This window comes from Neolamprologus multifasciatus, chromosome 11, assembly GCF_963576455.1.
Source record: "Neolamprologus multifasciatus chromosome 11, fNeoMul1.2, whole genome shotgun sequence".
Lineage (NCBI taxonomy): Eukaryota > Metazoa > Chordata > Actinopteri > Cichliformes > Cichlidae > Neolamprologus > Neolamprologus multifasciatus.
Window position 1 is genome coordinate 21429408 of NC_140449.1, and position 25455 is coordinate 21454862.

The window sequence follows — 25455 nt, forward strand, 5'->3', positions numbered from 1 at the left end:
GCTTAAACTCGTGTAAGTGTAACTTTGCCTGAAAACCTTCAGTTCTTTCTAAATAAAAAGTTAAAAAACATGATTACGAACAAGCATCAGTCAGTAAAGGTCACGGGAAAAAATTCAACAACACTACACATGTTGATTAAAAATAAATCATGCTGAGAGGTTTCTTGTTGCTGCCACTGACTGAGGTAAAAATAAAACAAGCAACACTTAAAAAAATCATCAGATGTGTTTCAGGGGATGGCACGGCACAACAGCTACAATATGAGATGCGTTGAGTAGATGAGTAAATGGCTTATGTGATGGAAATACGGAAAACTCCTTCACATTTATACAGTACATTATACTGTCTTGTTATTGTATTGTTATTGGGGGGAAATGTATTCACAAATGCAGACATTTCTAAAAAAAAAAAAAAAAAAGACGTGAAAATAATTTTTTTAATGTGGAATTTGAAAATGTTTTTTCAAAAATGGGGGGGAAAGGGATTTAACAACACAGGAGAGGGGGTCAAGACCCTCACCCCAATCACCTTTCACACCCCATCTTGCCCCTACCGCACCCCACCTGCCCCTCACTCACCCTCCCTTACCCCCATGACACCCACCAAAATGTTTTGATCAAAGAGGGAGGGGGTCAAGCTGGAGGAAATGGGATTTAAGGACATGGAAATATGGAAAATTCCTTCACATTTATACAGTACACTGTCTTGTTACTGGGAAAAAATTATTCACAAATGCAGACATTTCTAAAGAAAATAATAAAATGTGAAAATCTTTGTTTTTAATGTGGAATTTGAAATGTTTTTTTATGCCAAAATGCCAAATTGATTTTAGCTAGCGTTAACTATGATTATTAAACAGTTAACATGGTCAACCAAGAGCAGTTTGTCGGTTGACCCAATAAAGTATAAAGTTTACCTTACATAGTACTTACAGACTTATGTTTACTGTTTAATCTGTGTAATGTCACTTGGGTTTTCTGTTGCCATGCTCTGCGTTAGCTCTTTGTGTTAGCCTGCCGGAGCAGGCGCTGGGCTGTGTTTTGTCTGGCATGGATCTGCGGTTCACCGCTGCATTCAGGTCATTTTATGCATTTTATGCTCTTAAATTTTTTTCATGATCTGTTTTTTCATTATCTGGTCCCGGTGGCCTCCTGGTCCAGCTGGACCCCTCCCCTCCCTCCTTGATCAACACCTTAGATTGACCTGCCCAGTCTTTTGATGCGCTGGGAGAGCCCAGGGTAGCTGTAGCTCAGGTGGCAGAGCAGGCCACTAATCAGAAGGTCGGTGGTTCGATCCCAGGCTGCCTCCTGGCTGCATGCCAAATATCCTTGTGCAAGATACTAACCCCATGTTTGCCTACTGGTGGTGGTCAGAGGGCCCAGTGGCGCTAGTGTCCGGCAGCCTCACCTCTGTCAGTGCGCCCCAGGTCAGCTGTGGCTACAATGTAGCTTGCCATTGCCAGTGTGTGAATGTGTGTGTGAATGGGTGAATGACTGAATGTAGTGTAAAGCGCTTTGGGGTCCTTAGGGACTAAGTAAAGCGCTATACAAATACAGGTCATTTGGCCAAAGCTCACGGGCAGGAGGGTGTGGTTCCCAGGCAGGCACCACACGTCGCACCAGGCAGTCTGCGCTTGGGGCGACGAAGGCAGTGCCCGAAGGCCGCCTGCGACTGCCCCAGCCGCGGAGACCCAGACGGACGCAGACAGGCGTAGCCCCGCAAGGGGGCCGCAAGGTGCGTTCGAAGTGTCGATAATCAATGTGTCTTGCAACTCACATCAGTTGTCTCAGCTAGCTGCAACAGGAAACCCAGGGAACTCATCTGAGTTCACTGTCAAAAGCATAACAACAACATAAAAATGTCATGTTCATGTTACAAAAAAACAAGTTATAACATAAAACACTAAGGTTGACAAAACAATGTACATATTTTTTTAATGTTAATCCAGCAAGTTTTTTTTTTTCAGTGTAGACAGTACAATTGCCTAATCTGTCAAAAATATGGCAACATTTTCTAAATAACTTTTTTTTTTTCATCCAGTGTGAAGTCCTGGCCTAAATTCTTGATTAATCAAGAAAACGTTAAATCTGATCATGGTTGCTTGGTAATTAATAATTAATTAAGGTGGTATAAAAAAAATTGTAGATCATCTGTATGTCACATTATGGCAAATGCACAAACTCCTTTTCAAAAAGAACTTGTGATGCCAGCATGCTTTTTAACAAAACACCTCATAACAACTCATAAACATTTTGGACATAAAAATTCACAAAGCTAATCAAGCATGTTTAAAGTTTGGTATACAAGGAAGAACCTAGACTAGTTATTTACAGTATCTATATAAATACTGCAAAACAGTTCTTGAACAGATTGATTTGGACTGACCTCTCAAGTAAGTACTGTATAATTACAAAATAAAGAATAGAATAGAATAAATAGTTCAGATCTTTGTTGTAAGCTAATAAATGCTCAAATAAAAATAAATAATGAGGTAATATGAACAGCACCTACAGATGTTTTTGATCTAAAAGCTGGTGCATTCACAAATTAGAAGTATAAATCTTATAACTTGGTAAGGACACCGTCTGAAAGATGTTTTCAAAAGTTAAAAAAAAACCCATCTTGAACGTATTTATAAATGTAAGATTTCTTAACAGAGTAATTGACAGAAGAATTGAAGTACACAGCTCTATATTAGTTTTTTACTCTAGCTGTCACAAATACTGTTTCTTCATTCCTCATAATTCCCAGTTTTTAAGGATAAATTTACATACATAATAATATAAATACATTCTTAGATTTATATCAGCCCAGCTTTGATTGGAGTTTGTCCGCTGTTATGCAATCCACCAGATTAGGTTTCTGTGTCATGATGAATGAGATCTGAAGGTAAAAGTGATCCAACCCTATACCTGATAAAGTGGCCATTGACTGTACATTCACATTTTCTTTAGTTTTACTCTGAACCTGTTTGGTTTGATTTCATAATTCCCAGAACTTCTGTATTTGTAGTTAGCTGGCAATTGTTCTCTAAAGGCAAAACATCAAAAAAACAAAAAGGACAGCATTTTAAATGTGTTCCCCAAAAATTTGTAATGTCTTTAAACAAAAGTAAAAACAAGAAGTCATTGAGAATTTTTCTTCTCAAGTATGAGACTGGTTGAGTCTGATTCTCTTTAAGAACATGAGGCATGTGTTCCTAGTAACTAAGTGACTTTCTGTCCTTCAGGATATCAGTAAACAGCCAGTTGTCTTCCTGAGGCGGTGTTGGTATGGGGCGGAGCTCAGCGTTGTTAAGTGGGACAGTGAAGGACTGAGCAACTCCTTCAAATGGTGTAAACTGTAGGTTATTTTCACAGTTAACTTGCATACAGGTGCTCTCCTCCTGAGAACACTGGTACGCCTGAAGCTGTGCGATGTTGTAGTGGTGGTAGCTCACTGAGGAGGGGATCTGCTTCTGGTTGATGTCTGTACTTTGACAGAGTTTAAAGGTGTTAAATTGTTCCTCTTCTGTGTATGCACTTTGTCTCAGGGTCACTGAGCTCCTGTGGTTACCCTGGAAGTGGTCTAAGGTCACTCCCTGGTCTGCATATGCATATTCATACCTATACTCACCTTCACAGTGGAGATCATCCACTTCGGTAAAGTTATATGACTGGTCTCCAAATACATCATCATCATCATCACCATGGCATGCACAAATGCTTTCAAAATATGCCTCTATGTCAATGCAGTCCCCTAAGTCAATGGAAAATGGCTCCATTATGTCAGTCAGCTGACCCTCAGAGAAGTCGAAGTAGCTCTTCTGAGCCTGCGCGCAGCCCGCGAGGTCTGTGAACACTTGAACAGAGAAATCACAAGAGTCAAGAGACAATGGAGATAACTCTGGGGAGAAGGAGGGGGAGATGTCCACATTTTGGCTAAGCTGAATGAAGTCATTTGTAGTCGACTCTGTGTCTTCTTGGTGGTTGTCGGCTGGCTTCGACTGACTCTCGTTGTTAAAATAAAACAGCTCCGCCCCGTGGTAGTAGTCAGAACTTCTTGGGGAGCTAATAGGTTTAATTTCCACCGGTTTATGACCTCTGCTTCCCTTTTCCTGCCGCCTCTTGCTGTGTTTGTTCGCTGTAGCTCTGCAGGTGGAGGACTGCGATTTGGAGTGATGTTTCCAAAGATGCCCTGATTCAGTCTGCTTCCTTTTTGTATTTACTAGACTTGAGGAAACACTGATAGACTTTGAGGCACCATCTACACCTGTTTGAAGGCTGTTTTTATCGGCATCCTGTGGACCACCACTTTTAGATGGATTACCTGACTGGTCAGGTGAATCTGGCTTGTGTGATGACAGAGAGGACATGCCTTTGTCCTCATCCTTAAAATAAAGAGCATATGCCAACCGCTGGTTTGCTGCTTCAATATCTGCAAATTTTCTGTTGATAAGAAGAAAAGTGAATGAATAAATGAATTGGGACAACAGTGGAAAACTATAACTAAAGGTATTTTGGCTGTGCTAAATAATTTGCCAGATGATTTCTTTTTTAATTCTTCTTTAAAGGGTTAAAATCCAAAATACTGTCATTAATATTTCATATTTATAATTCAGGCTGAAGTAATTTTAAAAGACTGTGTCATGTAAAGTAGAAAGAAAATATTACTATATAATAGTTTTTGGGAAGGTGGCATTTTTTGTTGTTAGGACCTCAAGTATCAGCTTTTGTAAAAAGAATAAATAAATCTGACACTGTAGAAAAAATAGAAATGCATGAAAATGAATGTCGCTGCTAATCATTGGCCCATCTCAGGGCATAATAAAAACAATGATCAAAGCTACTAACCCCATATTTGCCTACTGGTGGTGGTCACAGGGCCCGGTGGCGCCAGTGTCCGGCAGCCTCGCCTCTGTCAGTGCAGCTGTGGCTACAATGTAGCTTGCCATCACCAGTGTGTGAATGTGTGTGTGAATGGGTGAATGACTGATTGTAGTGTAAAGCGCTTTGGGGTCCTTAGGGACTAAGTAAAGCGCTATATAAAATACAGGCCATTTTCCATTTTACTAAAAATCAATGGAGTTATGTAAACATGCTGGCCTTCAAAGGCTTAAAATCCCCAATCTATAATTAATATTCAGTATTTACAGCTCAGGCTGAAGTATTTTTAAAAGAATAAGTGATTTAAAGTGGAAAAAATATTATTACATAGTATTTTTACAGCAGTTTTGGGGAAGCTGCCATTTTTTGTTCTCAGGTTAAAAATACTTTTTAAGGATCCTCTAAGGCACAGGTGTCAAACTTAAAGGCCGGTGTCTTGAAACTTTTCTATGTATCCCTGCTGCAACACACCTGGACAAAATTGTAGATCATTATCAAAACTCTATGGAACTTAACTGCATGCTCAGGTGGCAATTCAGCCATTTTATTCATGTTACAGCTGTAAACGACCTCATTAATATTTTGTCAATATGGAGAGCAGACTTTATCACAGTAGATAATAATGTGTATGTGTTAGTCCCCATAGGGAAATTACTCCTCTGCATTTAACCCATTCACCCATTGAAGCAGTGGGCAGCCACCAATGCAGCGCCCGGGGAGCAGTGTGTAGGGACCGTACCTTGCTCAGGGGTACCTCAGGGTAGCTGTTCAGTGGAGTCGAACCCCCGACCTTCCGATCATGGGACAACCACTCTACCTACTGAGCTATCCCTGCCCTTTTTTTTAAAAATAATAATGTAATTAATTAATTAATAATTAATAATGTAATGTAATAATGTAGATGTCTTTCTGAAAGCGCTGTAACTAAGTTTAAGAATATAATCTACCCACTGTTATCATCTTCAATGCCCTGTACCAACAGAGAGCATTAACTGCTGTATAATGCCCTCCACTATCTTACTTTAATTTGTCACATGACTAAAATGTGTCATCGTTTTCAAAAAGGCTCCGGGTTCGCTGTCCACACTGCGACGCGAAAATTGCATTTTCAAATGTATCTGCCTTGGAGAGCGTTTTCAAAACGCTGCGTTTTCCTTGACTGAAAACACCGTCACAGTGTGAAAAGATGTGTTTTCAAACAAAAACATATTAGTAGCAGTCAGTCCTGCAGCAGTCAGGATTGTTGCCTACTGGTTCAAACCCACCGGCCAGGTGGGGCCTTTCTATGTTCTCCCTGTCCAGGTTTTCACCAAATTCCTCCCGCAGTCCAAAGAAATGCAAGTTAGGTTAATTTGTGATCCTAAATTGAGTGTGAAGTGTTAGCTTCATGATAGACTGGCGACCTGTCCAGTTGTTCTTGCGCTGCGACAGCTGGAATAGGCTCTAGTCTCCCCACGATGCCTGAACTATGGATGAAGCTGGATGGATGATACTCTTGAGTAACGTCATCAACAGCTCAGAATCATGCAGGCCAATCTTTCTACCGTTTCAAACAAATTATTCTCTAATCTCAGGCCTCAATAAAATCTAGAAATATTTCTAGGATATTAAACTGAGAATGTTTTTTCTCTGTTAGCATGTATGTGTAAGTTAAACTATGAATCTTATCCGGTTTGAAATGATAAAAGTCCTTCAAATGTTTTCTTAAAAACATTTTTAGAAAGATGAAGTCAACTTTTGCCAGTGTTGTGAGAACCTTCCCTTTTTTGAAGTCACATATGTTAGATTTTTATCAAATTACTCTCCTAACCTTCAGTGTGTATTTTCAAAAAACTATTCCTTTAAAAATGAAATGTTATCTACCCTCCATCTTTATTTATTTTTTTAATCATTTTAGGGGATTTAAGGAGTAATAAGTACACATTCATGTGAAAACCACACAACACACTGAATGCTACATAACAATGTTTTTTGTATTTTTCCCCCTCTCGTCATCTGGGAGCTCACATTTTCTTACGTTCAGTTTCACTGGCAGGAAAAAGCTGTTCTACATTTTACTGCAAGTGTTTCACTGATGGTCAAACACACCTCTGAATCATGTTGTGCAGGAAGCGACGGTGGTTGACCTGCCGCTTGGATGGTCGGTTCTTCTTGGGTTTCTGCAGGGTCCTCATCATGTGACCTGCTGCTGAAGTTACAAAGGTGTAAAGGTCACGACCCCAGGGCACCCCTCGCTCCAACCCAGGCTCGAGACTCGCGGAAATGGATGGCCGCATGCCTGAGAAACATACATTTATTTACTGCATAGGATGCCATTCAGTGGAGATTTAGGAGAGTCAGGAGTCACTGACTTAAAGTGGAATAAACGTCCATTTATATAACATAAATGCTCCAGCAGAGTCTTCTTGAGTTTAAAGGATGGAGAGCAGAACAGATCCTGATCAGAGGAGCTCAGACAGGTGCTGGTCATAAAGGTGTTGTATACCCGTAAGGCAGGCAGAGCTCTGAAAGTAATCAGAGTAATCTTGAACTGAATCCTGCATTTCCTGACAGATGAGAAACAATGACAGAAGCAGTAAATTTCTCTTGTACTTAAATAAAATATAATCTGCCTTCACTATATCTAAAAGTATTTATTCTGCACAGGAAAAAATGATTTTATTATTTCTCAAAATTAATATTACTGTTCTGAGGAACTGTGGCATGATAAGAAGTAAATGGTCTGGTACTTGCACCTTTCTACTCAATTTTAGGATTTTTTTATTAATATTATAGGACTTATCCATTATAGTCTTATTTACCCAACTAACACATACACACACATTCATACAGCACTTTTATCTCTGCCTTTGTGTTTTCTAACATTTACACTCAGCGTCTTTCTCAAGGATACTTTGACATGTACACTGGAATAGCTGGGGATCGTTAAACCGACTTTCTGATTGGTAGACAACACACCCAGACTGCCTTAGCCATGCCTTAAAAAGTCAAAAGTCTAAAAGCCTGGCTGCCACAAATTTTACCCCCAACTATAACGCAAAAAACAAAGAAATGTGCCGTCAGACTAACTGCAGTGCATCAGTAAAGCAATAGAAGGGGAGTTAAAAGTTCAACACTTCTCTGTGAATTTATGTTTAGTACAAGTAAAGTACCCAAAAGTGTACATAGTCAATTTCCACCAACTAGGAAATCACTATAAAGAAATCAAGCCCCAATTCTCATAAGATGAACATATAGGAAGTGATCAGGATGAATAATTATTAAAAAAAATAAAATGATTAAATGATGAGAAAAGACAAACTGCAGGCAAAAATCACTGATTAAGCAATAAGTGTTTATATAAACCTGTTTGTAAAGGCTGTAACTCATATTTATTATAACAACAAAATGTCAAAAACGCTGTTACAGCTAATGTGTTGTACTGTGGAAACAGCAGATCTACATAACTTATAATTATATAAAAATATATAAAAATAACTGCAAAAGCCTGCTTACCGTTTTGTCTCCAGGTTTCTGTGTATCTCTCTACAAACTGCACTGAAGGCTGAGGAGGCGTGCTGCAGTAATTCAGCTGTTAATGCATGTGTGTACATGTATTGTGGACTGATGTGTGCACAAATTAAGCTGAGTGACATCAGTGGTCAGTGCAAATGCACAGATTTTTTTTCCTGCTTTTTCTCCCAGGCAGTCTGAAAGGAATCTGCTTTGACAAACTGATAACGGGAGAGGAAGTGAGACATGATGAGAGGGTCTGAAAAGAAAAGGGCAATTATCTGAGAAGTCAACCACTTGTAGAAGTGTGGGCACACGCCTCCATTGTGTGGCTTTCTGAAAGCAGCTTGTTAAATACTGCGAGACACTAACGCTTGAGTTCAGGGTTAACAAGCACTTAATTGACCAGTTTAAACTCTGGCCCTAATTATCACATTCTCAGTGGGAAGATCTAAGATGGTTGCTAGCTGCTTTTAATTGACCTTTACAATTCAAAAGGACACCTTCCAGGTTCAACATTTTGCATATCTATGGCAGCAGGTGTGTGGCTAGGCTTTATTTTTATTTATTTATTTTACACAGATGTGAAAATACATTTAACTTTACAAAGTGATTTTAAGGTTAAGATTATTAACTTTTCTCTTCTTTGCAGCTCACCGTTATTGTTAATTTTCTAGATGTGAGAGCAACATGCAAATCCAACACAACACACAACAAAAATTCTAATAAGGAGTAGGAATTTGACTGTCTACATTTGACCATATGTAGACAGTCAAGTTACTTTTTGGTATCTTTTACCTAAAAGTAACTTGGTAAAAAGTTGTCGACTTATTTCCCTTCCAGCCAAAAAAACTGCCACATTCATTCTCAGAAATGAATTTCTCTTTTAGAGTCAGAATTGGTGTAAAGAACATGAAGACATGGCTCCATCAAGCCTTTTATCAACAGTTTAGGATGGTTGTGGTTGGGTTAAGGTGTGAGGAACTTCTTCAGCACACTATAAGCCTGTTAGAACCAATTAAGCATCATTTAAGCACCACATCTTACTTGAGCATTGTTGCTGGCATGTCCATCTCTTTATAACCACAATGTCTTCTGATAGGCAACACACCATGTCACAAATTTCAAATCATCTCAAGTTGGGGTTTTTTTTTCCATAAATAGTTCACTGTACTCCAATGGCCTCCACAGTCACCAGAATTCACTCCAGTTGCAGTTCCTCACCTTTGGAGTGAGGCAGAATGGGAGACCCACACTGGGAAATCAGATAAAATCTGCAGCAGCTGTGTGATGCTGTTGTGTCAATATGGACCAAAAGCTTTGAGTGTGAGGTTTGTTCCCAGCACCTTGTTGAATCTCTGACATAAAAAAAAAAAAAAAAATGAAGCAGTTCTGATAGTAAAAGGGGTCCAACCTGCTTTTCCTGAGGTGTACCTAACAAATTGTCCAGTACTTTTACTTTATATTACTCAAGTGAAATATCCACCCAGCTTCTTAATCTGTACTGACAAGTTTGCAGATCGTTTGGCTTTTCACTAAATAAACCAAGAAAATGTACTTAAGCATGTTAAACAAACCACATTTTAACCAATGACCTGCAGAGCTAAACGAGCAAAAACATTCAATATATACTAATACAGCACAAGTAAAAGCAAAAATAACCCAATGCAGGTGAGGTCCTGACATGCAGAGGCAAAATTTAGGAGCAGTTAATGCAATGGCATCGTCTCCTTTATGCTTTCATTTGGCTGTTGGGACACAGAGTAACTACTTGTCAATGATTTTGTGAGAATGTTCACAGTAAAAAAAAAAAGACAAAAAGACAAAAACACAAGTGAGAGGTGTAAATTCATTCACTTACTTCAAAACAAGCCATAAAATCTTGAAAATTGCTTCTATCCGATTTTGGCACCTTTTCAAAGCCAAGCGGTTCACTCAGAGAAGGGAATCGCTGGATGCCAGGAGTGGCATCTATTTATAGTGACACTACATGTGCTTCGGGCCCAAGGGTGCACAGCTCTGGTGTGGTTACAAGGAATAACGTGGTAAGTCATAGTGTGTTAGAGATTAGAGATTTTCTTACCATGATTTGCTTACATAGTGACATTACACGATGAGTGCAATGAGTACATTCAACCGTTGTTATCAAATCTGCATGCACATACATTCAGCTGTTTAAGCTTTACAGCATGAGTTTGTTAGTGTGTTTTCAGTCAGGTCTCACGCTTCACATGTTGTGTTTTCTCACAGTCCTCTCCAGGGGGATGATAAGGCTTTATCACACATGCCCTGCAACAGGAGCAGAACTTTGACCCTGTGAGATCTCGTCACATGTAGATTTGCCTCTGCTGATGATCCTCTTTGTCCAGAGAAATGTAGTTTGTGTCTTTTTGGCTTTGGGGAGACTCAGAAGAGTGTGAGAGGAGCAACACTGAAAGGTAAGTCTGGATATTTTAGGGGATCACTAATCATAGCCTAGTCCTTATGCTGCTGAATTTCCTCACCCACTGTTGTTCAACCTTCAGTGAACGGCTTTCCTAACTTAGGAAAATGTCGAATGACTTCAGCTTTAATGCTCTCTCTTATCAGATTCCTCACTATGAAGTCGGTCTGGGCTGTGTTCAAAGCTCGCCCGTACATCACTAACATCCTGGGATACACAGCCCTGTTCGCCTCTGCTGACCTCGTACAGCAGAGCGTGCTGGGCGAGAAACCAGCAGCAGGATCCACATCGGAGGATTTAGTAGGAGTCGACTGGCATCAGACGGCTCGAGTGGCGACTGTCGGTTTTTGTTTCCACGCCAACTTCAACTATCACTGGCTCAGAGGGCTGGAGAAGATGCTGCCAGGAGGCGGAGTAAAGGCAGTAACTGGGAAGGTGGTGGTGGATCAGCTGATTGCGGCTCCTCTCACCATCAGTGCCTTTTACATTGGTATGTGTGTCTCAAAGTTTATTGAGATTTTTCTGATATGGCCTAATATTCTAAATCTGAAGTGATGGACTGAGCCCCATATATGGTCCATTTTTAGATTCTAGTTTTGACTTTTAGAGCTATTTGTGAACCTCCAGCAGGAGCCTAAGGTCATGTGATCAACACCTGATGGCTGTGCATCATAAAAGTTTGACATCTAAAGATGGCAGAGCTTTTGGAAGACTGGTCCCTAGACTCTGAGTTTGAGATCTGTAGATTTGCTGGTAGTTTTTAAAAAGCAACTAAAAACTTATATTTTCTTTATGTCTTTATGTTTTTACCCCATTGGATGTGACACAATTTGTAATATTTATCTTGAAAGGTACTATAGAATTTTTTTTTTTAAATAAGTTTTTTGTGTAAAGAAAATCCCCATAATCTAAGACAGAGTTCAACCAGTCAGGCTTCAGATAGACATCTACATTGTTTTACTGTTTTATTGGATGTTTTTCACAGTCAGTATGAATCTGCTGACCATGCAACTGCACCATACCACTCGGAATTAATGGCAGCTATATTCACTAGTCAACTTATTGGGTACAGGTCAGTAATGAGTTGGGGTATCTATTGTCATAGTGTCAATTCAACAAGGTGCTGGAAACATTTCTCAGACATTTTGGTCCATATTGATACGATACCATCACACATGCTACAAATTTTTCAACTGCTCATCCATAATGAATCTCCCATTCCACTACATCCCAAAGGTGTTTTATTGGAAGTCTGAGATCTGGTGACTGAGGGCCATTTGAGTAATCTGTCATGGCCAAGAAATCAGTTTGAGATGATATGAGATTTGTGATATGTGTTATCCAGGAAGCAGCCATCAGAAGATGTGTACACTGTGGTTATAAAAGAGTGGACAACATTCTGGCAGGCTGTGGTGTTTAAATGATGCTCAGTTGGTACTAACAGGCCCAAAATGTGCCAAGAAAGAATCCTATTGTTACATCACCACTACGCTGAACCGTTTACACAATCTTTTCCAAGATTTCATGTTGCTTATGCCAAATTCTGACCCAACTAACCAAATGTTTTAGCAGAACTCGAGACTCATTAGACCAGGCACTGATTTTCTTATCTTGTATTGTCTAATTTTAGTGGCCCATGTGAACTGTAGCCTCAGCTTTCTGTTCTTAGCTTTCAGGAATGACACCTAGTGTGCTCTTCTACTGCTGCTGCTTCAGAGATGCTTTAAGTCACTATAGCCTTCCTGCAGTTTGTCCATCCTTCCAAGACCACTGACATCAACAAGGCATTTTCACTCTGTGAACTGGATATTTTCCCTTTTCAAGACCATAGTCAGCAGGTGTTACTGTTAGCATGCTAATTGGACTCTTTGGTCTACTCTGGTTTTCATAACAGCATTCACCTATGAAAAAACACCTATTAGATCACTGTATATTAAATATAAACTTAATAAAAACTTTTATAAACTAAAAAAGCCTCCTAATTCTAAGAACACTAATATAACCGTACTGATGGCAGCACTGTTTTATTACTAAACATGACTACTTCTGCTCATTACTGTTGCATTATTACAAGCTTTGTCCTCAGTTATGGATTAAATGTGGACAAATCTCAAATGTTCACATACTCAACTGATCTGCACAAACATTTTAGGTTACATCAATACATCTGAATTAATCAAACAGTTTACCTTATAGTTATTACCAAGTAACACAAATCTACCCATGAATAATTGGGTAAGAAAAGTGAGTTTTAAATGACCGATTGAAAAAAAAAATCTGTCTACATTGTAGGTTTAAGTTTACTTGAACACAAAGATGACCCACTTGAAGACTGGAGGCAGAAATTTTGGACATCTTACAAGGTCGGTATAAAGTCATCGTCTGTCTTTATTAAACTTCATGATGGCGATATGTTCCCAGATCTCCTGTAATAATCTCTCTCTCTCTCCCGCTTTGTAGACTGGGGTAGTATTTTGGTCAACAATGCAGGTTTGCTCAACTCTTCTCTGCACACACAGACTGAGAGAACTACACTGATGACAGGCTTTCACAATCATGATATCCATTTTTCTTCTTTCCCATCACCTCAGGCAGTGAATTTTGCATTCGTCCCCCCTGTGGCTCGGACGGTGTTTCTGGGTGGTGTCGCCCTGGTTTTCACAATCTTCCTGTGTCACCTCAGACAGCAGCCACACCATGAACAGGAAAGAACCTGAGACTCTCCCTGTCACATCGAAGGCTTTAGTAAACTAACTAAAAACACAATTCCAAAAAAGCTGGGACACTGTGAGTAAAATCTGAATGCAGTGATTTATATACATCAGAAACCCATAAACCCCAGCAACTGGTCTGTTCCCAGATGTTTACAGGCTGCTGTTAAACAAAGACGCGATGCTACATTGTAGTAAATATGGACTTATCACAACTTTTTTGAGATGTGTTTCTGCCATCAGATTCAAAATGAGCTAATATTTTTCTTTAAACGTCACATGATACATTGTCTCAGTTTTTGACATGTTTTGTTCTATTGTGAATAAAATATAGGGTTATGAGAATCTGGTGAAATCATTTGATTTAAACAGAATAAGAAAATACTGTAACCAAATGTGAGGAACAAAAATGGCATTAAATTCTTATTTTAAAGCTGCTTTTTCAGAATTCATAACCTGTGAAAGTTTTTTGAGCTAATTTTAAACCAAATAAAGTTTCAAATAAATATTTTGATATTCTTTTATTAATGGTCCTCAGTCACAGTACCCCGCAGCTTAATTCTAGTGATGCATTTTACCTATAAGTAAATATATAAGCATAGGAACCTATTTTAAACAGTATCTTCAGGCTCTTTGCTACCAGTAGCCTGTCACAAAACACTATTTGTCCTCATTTCTTTAGTTGAATCTAAAAAATACCAAAGATAACATAGTCTGACAGTCATAAAAAACAAAAATAGTATTTTTGTAGCAACAAGGTGATTTCCAAAGAGCTGTGACTCGAAAACTCTCGGAATGGTGTGCACCCTGTCCGTTGCTGAAGTCTCATCAGAAATGGTGTCAGTGGAGAGGTGGCTGTCAAGAAGTCATTCTTAAAGAAGGGAAAACACTTTAAACCTATTTTACACACCGTTATGTTTTCTAAGAAAACAAAAACATTTTTTGTTTTGGTACAAATGATACAAACAAGTCCCCCCAAAATACATACACAGAAATAAATATAGAAATAAATAAACACAGAAAACAAATAAAAGAACTTGAGTTTCTGTAAAGGAGTGATTTCACCCATCACTTGCCGCCCTTGTATTATGTATACATTTCATTTTGTTTGTTTGTTTATAAATATTGAAACAGGTTTAAATCAGGTTGGTACAGTTGTAGTTGGGTTAGTTCTTAGTTGCGCTGCAGCATGTAACAATAATCAAAAGCTACACTTTAGCTATTAGCAATGGCTCAGGGTCACTGTAGCCATTAATTTTACCTGAATCCTTTGCAAAAAATCTTTATGGATTTTGCATCATGGTGCTGATCCAGAGTACTTCCCTTATTATTTATTCCTAGTGCTATAACAATAAAGTAATTAAAATAAAATAAAAAAGTAAAACATATAAAATAATGTACTTATGGGGATTCAATTTGTTTGACTATCCAGTCTATGCAGGCAGAAAGTTTGTTAAATGTTTAAACTCTAGAGAGACAATCATTTTGCTGCTGTAAAATCAGCACTTTGTCATATTTGAAATATAAATCGATATTTTGTAAAGTGTTTTTTCAGAATATCATAATTATAATAATTCATAATTATGTGGATATGCATATATTTCACAAAAAAAAATCTAATAGGTCCTTCAGAAAGGCAGGAAAAGCCCTTGAACTTACTTTAAAACTAAATATGTTCCCTAAACGGTGGACTGACTAGGATCCCTGACACCCTTACCCAGCCAGCTAGCAGCTGTGACCAGCATTACTTGTGCAGTTAATAAAAGGACAGCTAATATTAGTTGCGCTGGTGCACACACAGCACGCCCATTTGTTTCAATTCGTCAGCTAAGCACCGCTCAGACGGCAAAAAAAATACGCGCGCTCTTCGCTCCTGGATCGTAACCAGCGCGACCATGAATTAATTAAATACACCATTAAATAATTAATTAAATGTGGCAATAATTAATTAATTACATGTGTCATAAGTATTCATGTAATTAATTATTTCCGATTTTAATTAATTATTGCCACATTTAATTAATTATTTAATGGTGTATTTAATGAATTCATTATGGCAGTCCTGGCGTTCCATACACTGCAGTCAAGGGCGATCATTGGTTAATGGTAGTCATGTGACTGATGCAAGTCAGATCCTTTTATTTAGCAAAACTGTGATTAATAGTTAAATATTATTGTTGAGAGGCGCAGGCAAGACCCCACACGCACACACACATAAAATAAATAAATAAAGATTTAAAAATTGCCTCAAGAAAAGGGCAATTAGGGCACCAATCGGGAAAGGGGCAGGTGCTTTAAACTTCCTCTCTTTCATCCTCACTTCTCTGGTGCCTTTAGTTAGAAAAACCCGAGCAAACGCTCAGTCTTTAAAGAAATAGTTGTTGCAAAGCTGACAAGATGAGAAACAGACACATTTCAGTCAATCACATATTTTCCTTTCTCTCCCTCTCTGTCCTCCTCTCTCAGTCTCTTATACAAACCTTAAATGTTGTAGTCAATAAAAATAAATAAACCAATTGAATACAGGCTGCTGTTGTGATTTGCTGTCATCGGGATCTGGAGCTTTGCTGTTACAAACACTGAAGACAAATTCAAGCAGAAGATGAATAACAAACTAAAATACTTAAGTAGATCAGCTCCTTGGCTGCAACTCCCGATATACCAGCAGAGTGATTCAGAAAGTTAAAATGAACCGCTTAAATCTCTAACGATTTAAGCTACAATAACTAACTTTAAAAAAAAGATAATTAGAGAACACATACAAATAAGCAGAATCTTTGTAATTAACGCCAACGCATTATTATCAGAACAGTCTGAGCTTTCGCTGTATTTCTGTTTAAGGGTGATTTAAGTCTGCATCACTGATTTGTGTCATAAAATTGCCTCTTCATTTTCTATCTACCTAGAAAAACATAAGAAAATACTAAAATACGATATTATTACTACTATTAATATAGCCGTAAAAGTATTTTTAGAGGTGCTCTCGTAACGCAAAGTTATTTAAGGACTAGTTTTATCGGTGAGTTTAACTGACTGACACGCAGAAGAAAAGGTTCTTTGGAGCCCAGATGGTGTGAAGGATGAGACCAAAAACAGAAAATTTGTTAAGGAAAACCAAAAATGTATTGAATATATTTGGGGAAAAGGGAAAGTGGAACAAAATTATAAATACAAAACTGTGTGCTGTGTGTCGTTATTTATTTGTTTTTGAAGAGCAAAATAACTTGAGCCCTGTCAAAGGTCGTTGCCATGGACACGCGGTGGCAAACAGCTGAAAATGTCGTTTAAACCTTCTTTGCTTGTCTCGTCAGTGTGTTTTCTTCCGTCAAAACCTAACAAGCTCTTCAACTGCAAACAGCAAAAGCCTTTATTCGACCGTGGCTCAGGGGGTTGGGAAGCGTATCTGTAACCGGAAGGTCGCCGGTTCGATCCCCGGGCTCTCTGGTCGTTGTGTCCTTGGGCAAGACACTTCACCTACCAGAGGGGCCGATGGCGCGATATGGCAGCCTTGCTTCTGTCAGTCTGCCCCAGGGCAGCTGTGGCTACACCTGTAGCTGCCTCCACCAGTGTGTGAATGCGAGAGTGAATGAATAGTGGCATTGTAAAGCGCTTTGGGTGCCTTGAAAAGCGCCATATAAATCCAATCCATTATTATTCAACGTTAAATTTCGTGTCTAGAAAGGATTTTATTTTTTTTTGTTTAAGGTAGAAAAAAGTTTTTACAATGACCCAAAGGTTCAACTGCCAAAGAAATCCACTAAACATTGGCGCTCCTCGCTGGGGTGGTCCTTACAATGAGATCAACGCCCTCCGACGAGCAAACCAAGACCTCAGCGAGAGCGCATACATGCTGAGGAGACGTCTAAATGGTCTCTTGGAAGAAAGGCAACGCTACATCCACCGGGATCTTTTTGTAAAATATAAAAACGAAACAGAGCAGAAATACATGGAACCTGAAGAACGTTACAAACAACTGGAAGCAGAAAAGAAAACAGCGGAGGAGCAGAAGCAAGAAATGGAACATCCAAAAGATGCAAGTGTAAAAGTGAAGCCAGACAAAGAGGCCCAGAGTCAGAAAGGTGTGGAGGAAATGCTGGACCACCAGCAGGAGTGTAAACACATGAAAGAGAAGCCTAAAGATGAGGAGGAACAATTGGAGCAACTTAAGAAGAACTACGAAGTACTTCTGCAGAATTATACAAACTTGATGGAGTTGCATGGGCAGACAAAATGTAGTGAGCAAGAGACAGACGCCACAAAAGACCAGAAAAAGCAAGAGAAGCAAGAACAAATGGAAGTCGAAGAGAAAGAGAAGCCAGAAAAGAAAAAAAGAGGTAAATGGAGATTGTTTAGGAAGTTTTTTGCTGAAAGGGGCATTGAGGATGCTGCTGAACTTTAAGATAGACACGAGACCCACTGACCTCATTTCTCCACCTTCCTCTGTTAAGACCCTGACCTGCAGACCCCATACATCCTTCTCCGCACCCTCAACCTTCCTGCTTTCATCTCTTCACCTCCACTCCCCCAGCCCCTCTCCTTCCACCTGCAGGGAGGTGTCCGTGCTAATGTAATTAAGAGCATCAAATAGAGTTCTGCTCAGCGTGTCTGTTTCTCTGTGTAAGTTACTTTGGTTGATTAACGTGAGTTTTTAGTTTGTCACATTAAAGAACAAAGTGGGAAAATACATTTTACAGATACACAAACAGTTTGGTTTAACTGTGTTTCTGTGTATAAAATGATCTCATCATGTTAATGGCTATAAATTTAATAACATTATATGTTCTACTTCACTTCCAACTTTACCAAAGTATGAAATACTAAAGTTCTTTTTTCCGCTATTGAATCAAAACAAAAGAAATTTTTAACGTCAATAAATTTGGCTTATCTCAAATTTGCAGCTTACTAACTCAAACATCTAGGAATGTGTTTGAGATCATAACCTGTTGACTTCTGGGTGTTGTTGTTTTTTTCTTTTTAAATATAGTATTTGAATGAATACTTAGTGTACACCACCACTTCCTTCAGGTGCTCCCTGGGCATACACTGTGCGATTTTTTTGGCCCATTTTGAGCCGATTTTTCAGTCGTGCGACCGTTTTGGGCTGTTAATCCTCCAATATGCATAGATCAAAAATCATTATCACAACAAGAACCACTTGAGAGATCAGCATAGAAAAACGGGGTAGTAATAAAACGGCACTGCAAATGTCAAAACCCCCAGGCAGAGATCTGAGAGGAATAAAGAGGTCAGGGAGCAATAAAACATATTAAAATCCAAATATGATGTCGTTTTTTTTACATTTTGGCGACACCCTGTGGCGTCAGCTTCATTTGCAGAATGCATGGTGCAGCGATGTAGCATGGAAAACGCAAGACACATTACCGGGTATGAATGCCTGGTAAAAACGAAGGCTATTATAATTTTAATAATGAGGTCACGTAAAATTTTCCACTTGACTAACCAAAACAATTTGTTCATATGTGCTCCTGTTGCTAAACCATTTCTGATACAAAATGTAATCTAAACAATTCATTTTTAAAGCTCTGTGATATAAAACTACTTTTTGGGTGAAATTCCGTGTTTATTTCCAAAATGCCTGATAAAAAAAAATAATCCTTCTAGTATTTTACTAAATGTACTAATTTGCTTAAATACTTATAACTAAATTAAACCAAAAAGATGCGAAAAGGTGAACTCGAGAAATGCTCATTTTCTGTTTCTACCACTGGAGGCGCCATCCTATATCATCCGAGCTGTTGGGGCAGGAAACGCATGCTCTCTAACCAATCAGGCGCCTGAGATCTAAGCGCACAGCTTATCGCGAGACCTCGGGTCTTCCTTTTCCCTTTTCGCTCTGAGTCCAAGATGGTAGGTCCTGCTAACAGAATTTCTAAAACACGATAGTCAGACTATCCGCGGTCATCCTCTGAATTAAACCACCTGATGTTTTAGATGAAAACATTTACACGTTATAAACATACTTTATGTCCGTGTCGTGCTAAGATATCGTGTGATTTGACTTTATAATTCACATTAGCCTATATTCTTGGGAGCCGACACCGGTGGTAGCTGTACGCCTTCAAGTTGAGAATAAGTCAGATTTACAATGGGTTAAAGATGCCATATATTATCACAGGTCACTGTTTATTTTTGTCCCAACTTTAACGTATGTGTCGTAAGATCAGAAATTCCCTTATTTGACGCTATGTGCATGTTTGCTGTGCCGTTCAGAGTTAGCGGTTAGCTGCAGAGTGTCAACGTGTGTATCGGCCGCTGTTATGTGGATGAGTATGAGCTATGTAGTGTGTAATATCCCTCTTAAATGTATGCTTTTTTAATTTTTTTTATTTTAAAGATAAACAGTTGAGGGTTAGATGTATGAGGTGTTCTTGGTCAAGATTATATGTTCTTCTTACCTGATTAATATATGAATCTGCTTCTAATCAATTTTCCAGGGAGTCGACATCAGGCACAACAAGGACCGTAAGGTGCACAGGAAGGAGCCAAAGAGCCAGGATATCTATCTGAGGCTCCTGGTCAAGGTAAGATTAATTTCTAGGTGTGTGAAGTTTGAAATGGTAGCTTGTGCATTTTAACTATTGAACAGTCTGAAACCTGTAATCCTGACATTCCTGGTGTTTTTCCTTTAACAGTTGTACAGGTTCTTGGCCCGCCGCTCCAATGCTCCCTTCAACAGGGTCGTCCTGAGGAGGCTGTTCATGAGCAGAACCAACAGGCCTCCCATTGCTGTCTCCCGCCTGGTAGGTCTTTCTTCCTCTCACTTTGATTTTCACACATATATCCTCCTGTTTGCTTTTACTATGGTGTTCAGGTTAATGGGTTAGTCTTCAGCGTCCCTGGCCTAATGTACAGAACTGTGCAGTGAACCTAAAATAAAGCTGGAAGAGGGCTATCAGGGCTTCTCTAAGGTTATGAATTTTGTACTGTACATGGGGGTAATACAGTATTCCTTTCTTCTTATGAGAGATGCACTAATTGCAATTTACTGTTTCAGATTTCCAATTTTTTGAGTGTATTTCCTTTCTAAGGACTACAATTGACAGCATATACTAACGAAATTAATTATTTAAGGAAGAAGTTACTCTTATAATAAAAGAGGCTCACTTTACAGTTTCACCCAAGCTGCAGAAAGTTACAGGATCTCTCGTTTGAACAAATGAAACAATGGATGGAAAGAAAAATTTAATGGAAAATGAGTTGCTGTATGCCTACTGTTACCTGACAGATTTGATCACATCAATCAAAGCAGGTTCAGCAGATTTGTGTAAGAAGACAAATGCTGGGTATTGGAATAATAATGTTGCTCATTGCCATAATTTTCCTCTTAACTGCTTTGACCCTTTGCGCATACTGAGGCTGCTGACTGGTGGCTGTCTCTGAGCTTTGGATTGCTTTAGTTCTAGATGCTTTTCGTTTGTGTTTCTTTAAAATGTCTGTGTTTAGGTTTTGGTTAGATTTGGTTTTTCTGGTATGAACATTCCTGACATAAGTGGACAACTTGTTGTTTTCGCTCACAGTGAAACCCACACTTGCAGCATGTCCGGTATAGCTGTGAGTGTGTGAGTGCAACTTCTTTTCTGCAGCACCGTGCATGTGTTGTGCATTCATGAAATGGTAAGCCTCGTAGTCGGTCATGTAGGAGGCTGGTTGTTGGAACCAGAATGTTGGAAAGTTGGCTGATTATGAGCCCTGGATCGGTGCATCTCTGCTACTCTTTCCATTTAGTTTTTAACGCGTCTTTAGAGATTCTGTAAAACAAATCACTGGATTTTTATTTTAGTGCTCCCTGTTATCAGTTCTATGATCACACATTGATTTGCCTCAATTTCTTCTTCTTTTTTTTTTTTGTTTATTTTTTTCCCCTAGATCCGTAAGATGAAGCTTCCCGGCCGTGAGAACAAAATCGCTGTCGTCGTGGGAACAGTCACTGATGATGTCAGGATTCAGGATATCCCCAAGCTCAAGGTAGGCCTTACATTTAAGAAAAAACAGTTCAACTTCACTCCCACCCCCACCAGAAAATACATTTACTAACTGCTTCTTCAACATTGTAAAGGTGGCTTAAAAAAAAATCTCAAATAAGACCTCACCTCTTGCTTACTGTCCCACAGATTTGTGCTCTGAGGGTGACTGATGGTGCCCGCCGTAGGATCCTGAAGGCAGGAGGTCAGGTGATGACCTTCGACCAGCTGGCTTTGGCTTCTCCCAAAGGACAAGGCACGGTGCTGCTGTCAGGTAACTGAACATATTGAGTTGGAGATCCTATTTTTGAAACGAGCTGTTTCCACCAGATACCCTAGAAACTGGCCAATAAGGAAGATGTACCAGATAACAGCTTAAGTGTGCAGTTTGCTGAAGCTGTAGTGGTTGAGCTTCAGTGGCTATTTGGAGGCTAAGAACACACTGCAATGGATGAGGATTGTACATCAAACAACAATGTATTTTTCTGCTTTCAATGGCAGTCAATATCTTATTTCAGCACAAGAGAACACTGTCTTAGCCTATATTGGTACAACCAAGAAATTGGCAAATAACACCAATAATCACATGCAATAAGAACTGATTACTGGGTTGAAGTTCAGTATTTTTCCAGAGCAGATTGCTTGTTTCTGATTTTTTTTTTTTTTTTTTTTTTTTTAAATTGTTTGAGAATGTTAAGTTTTTATTAGTTTCTGTGTTAGCTTTATACTTGATTATTAGGTGGATATTGTATGCCCAAGGTACAATATTTAGGATAATCATTAATAGGTTTTAAGTAGTAGAATTGAAACTGGTAGAATCAGTCTTGAAGACATCCAAAGTCTCATTAGGCAAGCTGCGATTACACAGTTCACCAAACCAACGAATACTAAAACTAAGGACGTGTCCTCATGTTATTTAATTAGTTTTCTAACTTCAAACAATCACTTTAGTTCAGTTCACATGTAAATTTTTAGTTTAGCTTAGGTAATTACATACTATAATGTTGCAGCATTGTGTTAAACATTTGTCATCTGCTTTTTTTCTTCCTCAAATAGCCTCGATAATTACATTAAATAAGTGCCAATATTAGATTTTAGGGTCTGTTACACTCTTAAGGCTTTCACAGTCTTCTTGTTCCTTCGGGTGTTTAGTATATCTGGTAAGGATCTATCAGTGTGATATTTGACTCTTGATTCAAACAGCTTTATATCGTATTGGCGGATCGATTAATTTGTGACACCTCAGCAGCAGTTCACTGTTTGGTGCAGGTGGAGATAGCATAGCATGTAGGAAGCAAACAGCAGTTAGGACGTCATATTCAGCATCAGCAGACACCTGAAGTCGGAGCATTATAACTTCGAAAAACTTGCATTGGTGCTTCCCTAATATTTACAAATCTAGTCCATACTAAAATGTGATTCTTGCACTTAAATGGTAAATGGCCTGCATTTGTATAGCGCTTTACTAGTCCCTAAGGACCCCAAAGCGCTTTACACATTCAGTCATCCACCCATTCACACACTGGTAATGGGGCGCATTGACAGAGGCGAGGCTGCCGGACACTGGCGCCACCGGGCCGTCTGACCACCACCAGTAGGCAACGGGTGAAGTGTCTTGCCCAAGGACACAACGACCGAGACTGTCGGCTCCAGGGCTCGAACCGGCAACCTTCCGATTACAAGACAAACTGCCAACTCTTGAGCCACGATCGTGATTCTTGCACTTAATTTAATATCTGACATAAGGAAAAGGAAACAAATTATATACATATACATATTATCATCATCATTATTATTATTATTATACAAATTATATATATTTTTAAAAGAATACTTGAACTAAATCCGAGTTGGAGTGATGTTTGATTGGAACTGGGTCCGGGTCTCCCATCAGTTATGACTTGTGTGTGTACATATTTACGTGTGTGTGTGTGTGTGTGTGTGTATTTTAACCTTTAATATCGTCTTTTCCTCCAGGACCCCGTAAAGCCAGAGAGGTTTACAGGCACTTTGGAAAGGCTCCTGGAACCCCTCACAGCCACACCAAGTAAGTGTACATCTGATGTGAAGTTGCTGTTGTAAAAAACTACTTAGCCTTAGGGCTGTTCCATATAACAATATATATCGGATGACAATATAAAAACATATATCGTTTCATTTTACGCTATCATTTGTTTCGTGGTATCGCAAAATAAACTGTTTACTGCAATATTTTTTCATCGTTTTGATGGTCACTGTAGTGGCTATATTAATTTCTTAAAGTTCTCTCTTATATAACCACACTACGGACGGACAAGCGCCTGTTTTTAGTTGTCGTTAGCAACAACGACCATCGCGTATCCGCTTGTTTATTTTCCACATAAACCTTTCACAATAAAGCTCAAGATCCCGTTGAGACTCTTCAAAATAAACTGAATCACGTGAAAGAGTATGCAGTGTTTACGGATGAGAAGCAAAAAAGAGCCGTCAGGTGCTAAAAAATAAACCTTAGACTCAAACGTTAGAACAGGCTTTTCCCTGCAGCACGCCGTGTAATAAATTCTCACAAAGAAAACGGCGGCCGTTACAACTTATGACTAAAAATGTGTAGTTTCATGCATCGGTTAAAACACTGAACTCCAGGTACATGATGCCCAGCTGGAAACACTTCACGCAAGTCGAGCTGCCCGAGATTCACAGAATTTACAGAACATGTTAAAATTTTGTGATTTATATCGTTATCGGACGATAGATGTTTTATGTCGGGATATGAGATTTTGGTCATATCGCACAGCCCTACTTAGCCTTTAACTAAAGCTGGTTATGTGCATGTACTCAGGACTGCGTTGAGAGAATCAGGGAGACCATTGTCCACACTTGCCTTAACTTGCCCTTTCTTGTCTGTAGCACACATAAGGAGATTATAAGCCTCATAGTTCTCTAATCACTAATTAATGTTTAGTTTTAGCAGGAGGTGACATATTCAGAATGTCTGGACATAGTTTTGTGCTCTTGTGGTTAAGTTTTTGATGGTCATCATACCAATGCATGTTTGAAAACTGCTCAAGGGATTCTCAGTAGTCCACTGTTGCTTCATGCTTTAAATGCCCAGGAGTCCACAAAGGCCAGAATTAAAAGATTTCCTTATTCTGGCATGCTTTTTCAAAAAAAGGTTTACATTCAGACTTAGTAAATACACATCCAGCTGTTTCTTGGGCTCGTCTCCTAGGACGAGAAGTGAATTAGAAATTTCCGCCCTATTCAAAGCATGATTGAAGTGGTAAGCACTTCAGTCATAATTAGTAAATTAATCTTACAGGTGGTAGACATGGTACATATCTCTTGATTTAATCAGTGTTTGATGTTTTTAAATACAATAGTTTTAAGGTTTGAGGAGTTCAGAGGTGCTGTTGGTTGTCAGTGTAGAACAATGTCTTTCACACATGTTAATAATGATGTTATAAAAAGACTCTTGAGATAAATCAGAAGACACTTCTAAAGTACTTTATATGTTGATGAAACCTACCTTTAACAAGTAAAGACATGTGAGGCTGATGTAATGTAATGAGGCATTGATGGAAATGTGTTCCCAAACAAAATAAATTCCAGCACTTTGTCCCAAACAAATGAAGCTTCTAGGATGATGGATGATCCATCAACATAGCTGGATTGTGACTCACAGGATGATGTAAAGGCCCAGCTATGAAAGGCTTCATTCAAATACCTGCTTCAGTCTTTTCCCACTGGAAAAATAAGAGATCGATTTTTACCACTGACATTGAGTTCAAGGGACAAATGGAACTTAATCTTATGTGTTAGATATGCTAAATTTAAACCCTTATGTGTCTTTCTCCAGGCCCTACGTCCGCTCCAAGGGCAGGAAGTTCGAGAGAGCCCGTGGTCGCAGAGCCAGCTGCGGCTACAAGAACTAATGCGTTTTTGTTTTCACTCTGCTACCAATAAAAGGCTGGTTGTACAAAAT

The 25455-nt window shown here is 39.0% G+C and overlaps 4 protein-coding genes across 5 annotated transcripts; 3 read left to right on the forward strand and 1 right to left on the reverse strand.

Annotated features, from left to right (window-relative positions):
* Positions 1-2498: 2498 nt before the first annotated feature.
* Positions 2499-7363, reverse strand: c16h19orf85 (chromosome 16 C19orf85 homolog). The gene is made up of 2 exons (XM_085178490.1): positions 6955-7363; positions 2499-4428 (listed from the first exon to the last, which is right to left on the reverse strand). The coding sequence occupies exons 1-2, from the start codon at positions 7140-7142 to the stop codon at positions 3201-3203; spliced, it is 1416 nt and encodes a 471-aa protein (XP_085034616.1). The 5' UTR covers positions 7143-7363; the 3' UTR covers positions 2499-3200.
* Positions 7334-13857, forward strand: LOC146508356 (mpv17-like protein). 2 transcript variants are annotated; one of them, XM_085178489.1, is made up of 6 exons: positions 7334-10403; positions 10609-10796; positions 10948-11291; positions 13094-13164; positions 13262-13291; positions 13393-13857. In XM_085178489.1, the coding sequence occupies exons 3-6, from the start codon at positions 10958-10960 to the stop codon at positions 13516-13518; spliced, it is 561 nt and encodes a 186-aa protein (XP_085034615.1). In that variant the 5' UTR covers positions 7334-10403; positions 10609-10796; positions 10948-10957; the 3' UTR covers positions 13519-13857. The 2 variants fall into 2 exon arrangements, with proteins under 2 accessions (XP_085034615.1, XP_085034614.1); XM_085178488.1 differs by lacking the exons at positions 7334-10403; positions 10609-10796 and having other exon boundaries at positions 10813-11291.
* Positions 13858-15515: 1658 nt separating this feature from the next.
* Positions 15516-19200, forward strand: LOC146508357 (uncharacterized). Its single transcript, XM_085177307.1, has 2 exons — positions 15516-17846; positions 17961-19200. The coding sequence occupies exons 1-2, from the start codon at positions 17237-17239 to the stop codon at positions 18098-18100; spliced, it is 750 nt and encodes a 249-aa protein (XP_085033433.1). The 5' UTR covers positions 15516-17236; the 3' UTR covers positions 18101-19200.
* A 107-nt stretch (positions 19201-19307) lies between these two features.
* On the forward strand, positions 19308-25454 carry rpl18 (ribosomal protein L18). Its single transcript, XM_085177308.1, has 7 exons — positions 19308-19380; positions 19968-20054; positions 20166-20273; positions 21400-21498; positions 21645-21768; positions 23472-23541; positions 25330-25454. Exons 1-7 carry the CDS (start codon positions 19378-19380, stop codon positions 25403-25405), a joined length of 567 nt encoding a protein of 188 aa, XP_085033434.1. The 5' UTR covers positions 19308-19377; the 3' UTR covers positions 25406-25454.
* Position 25455: the final 1 nt, after the last annotated feature.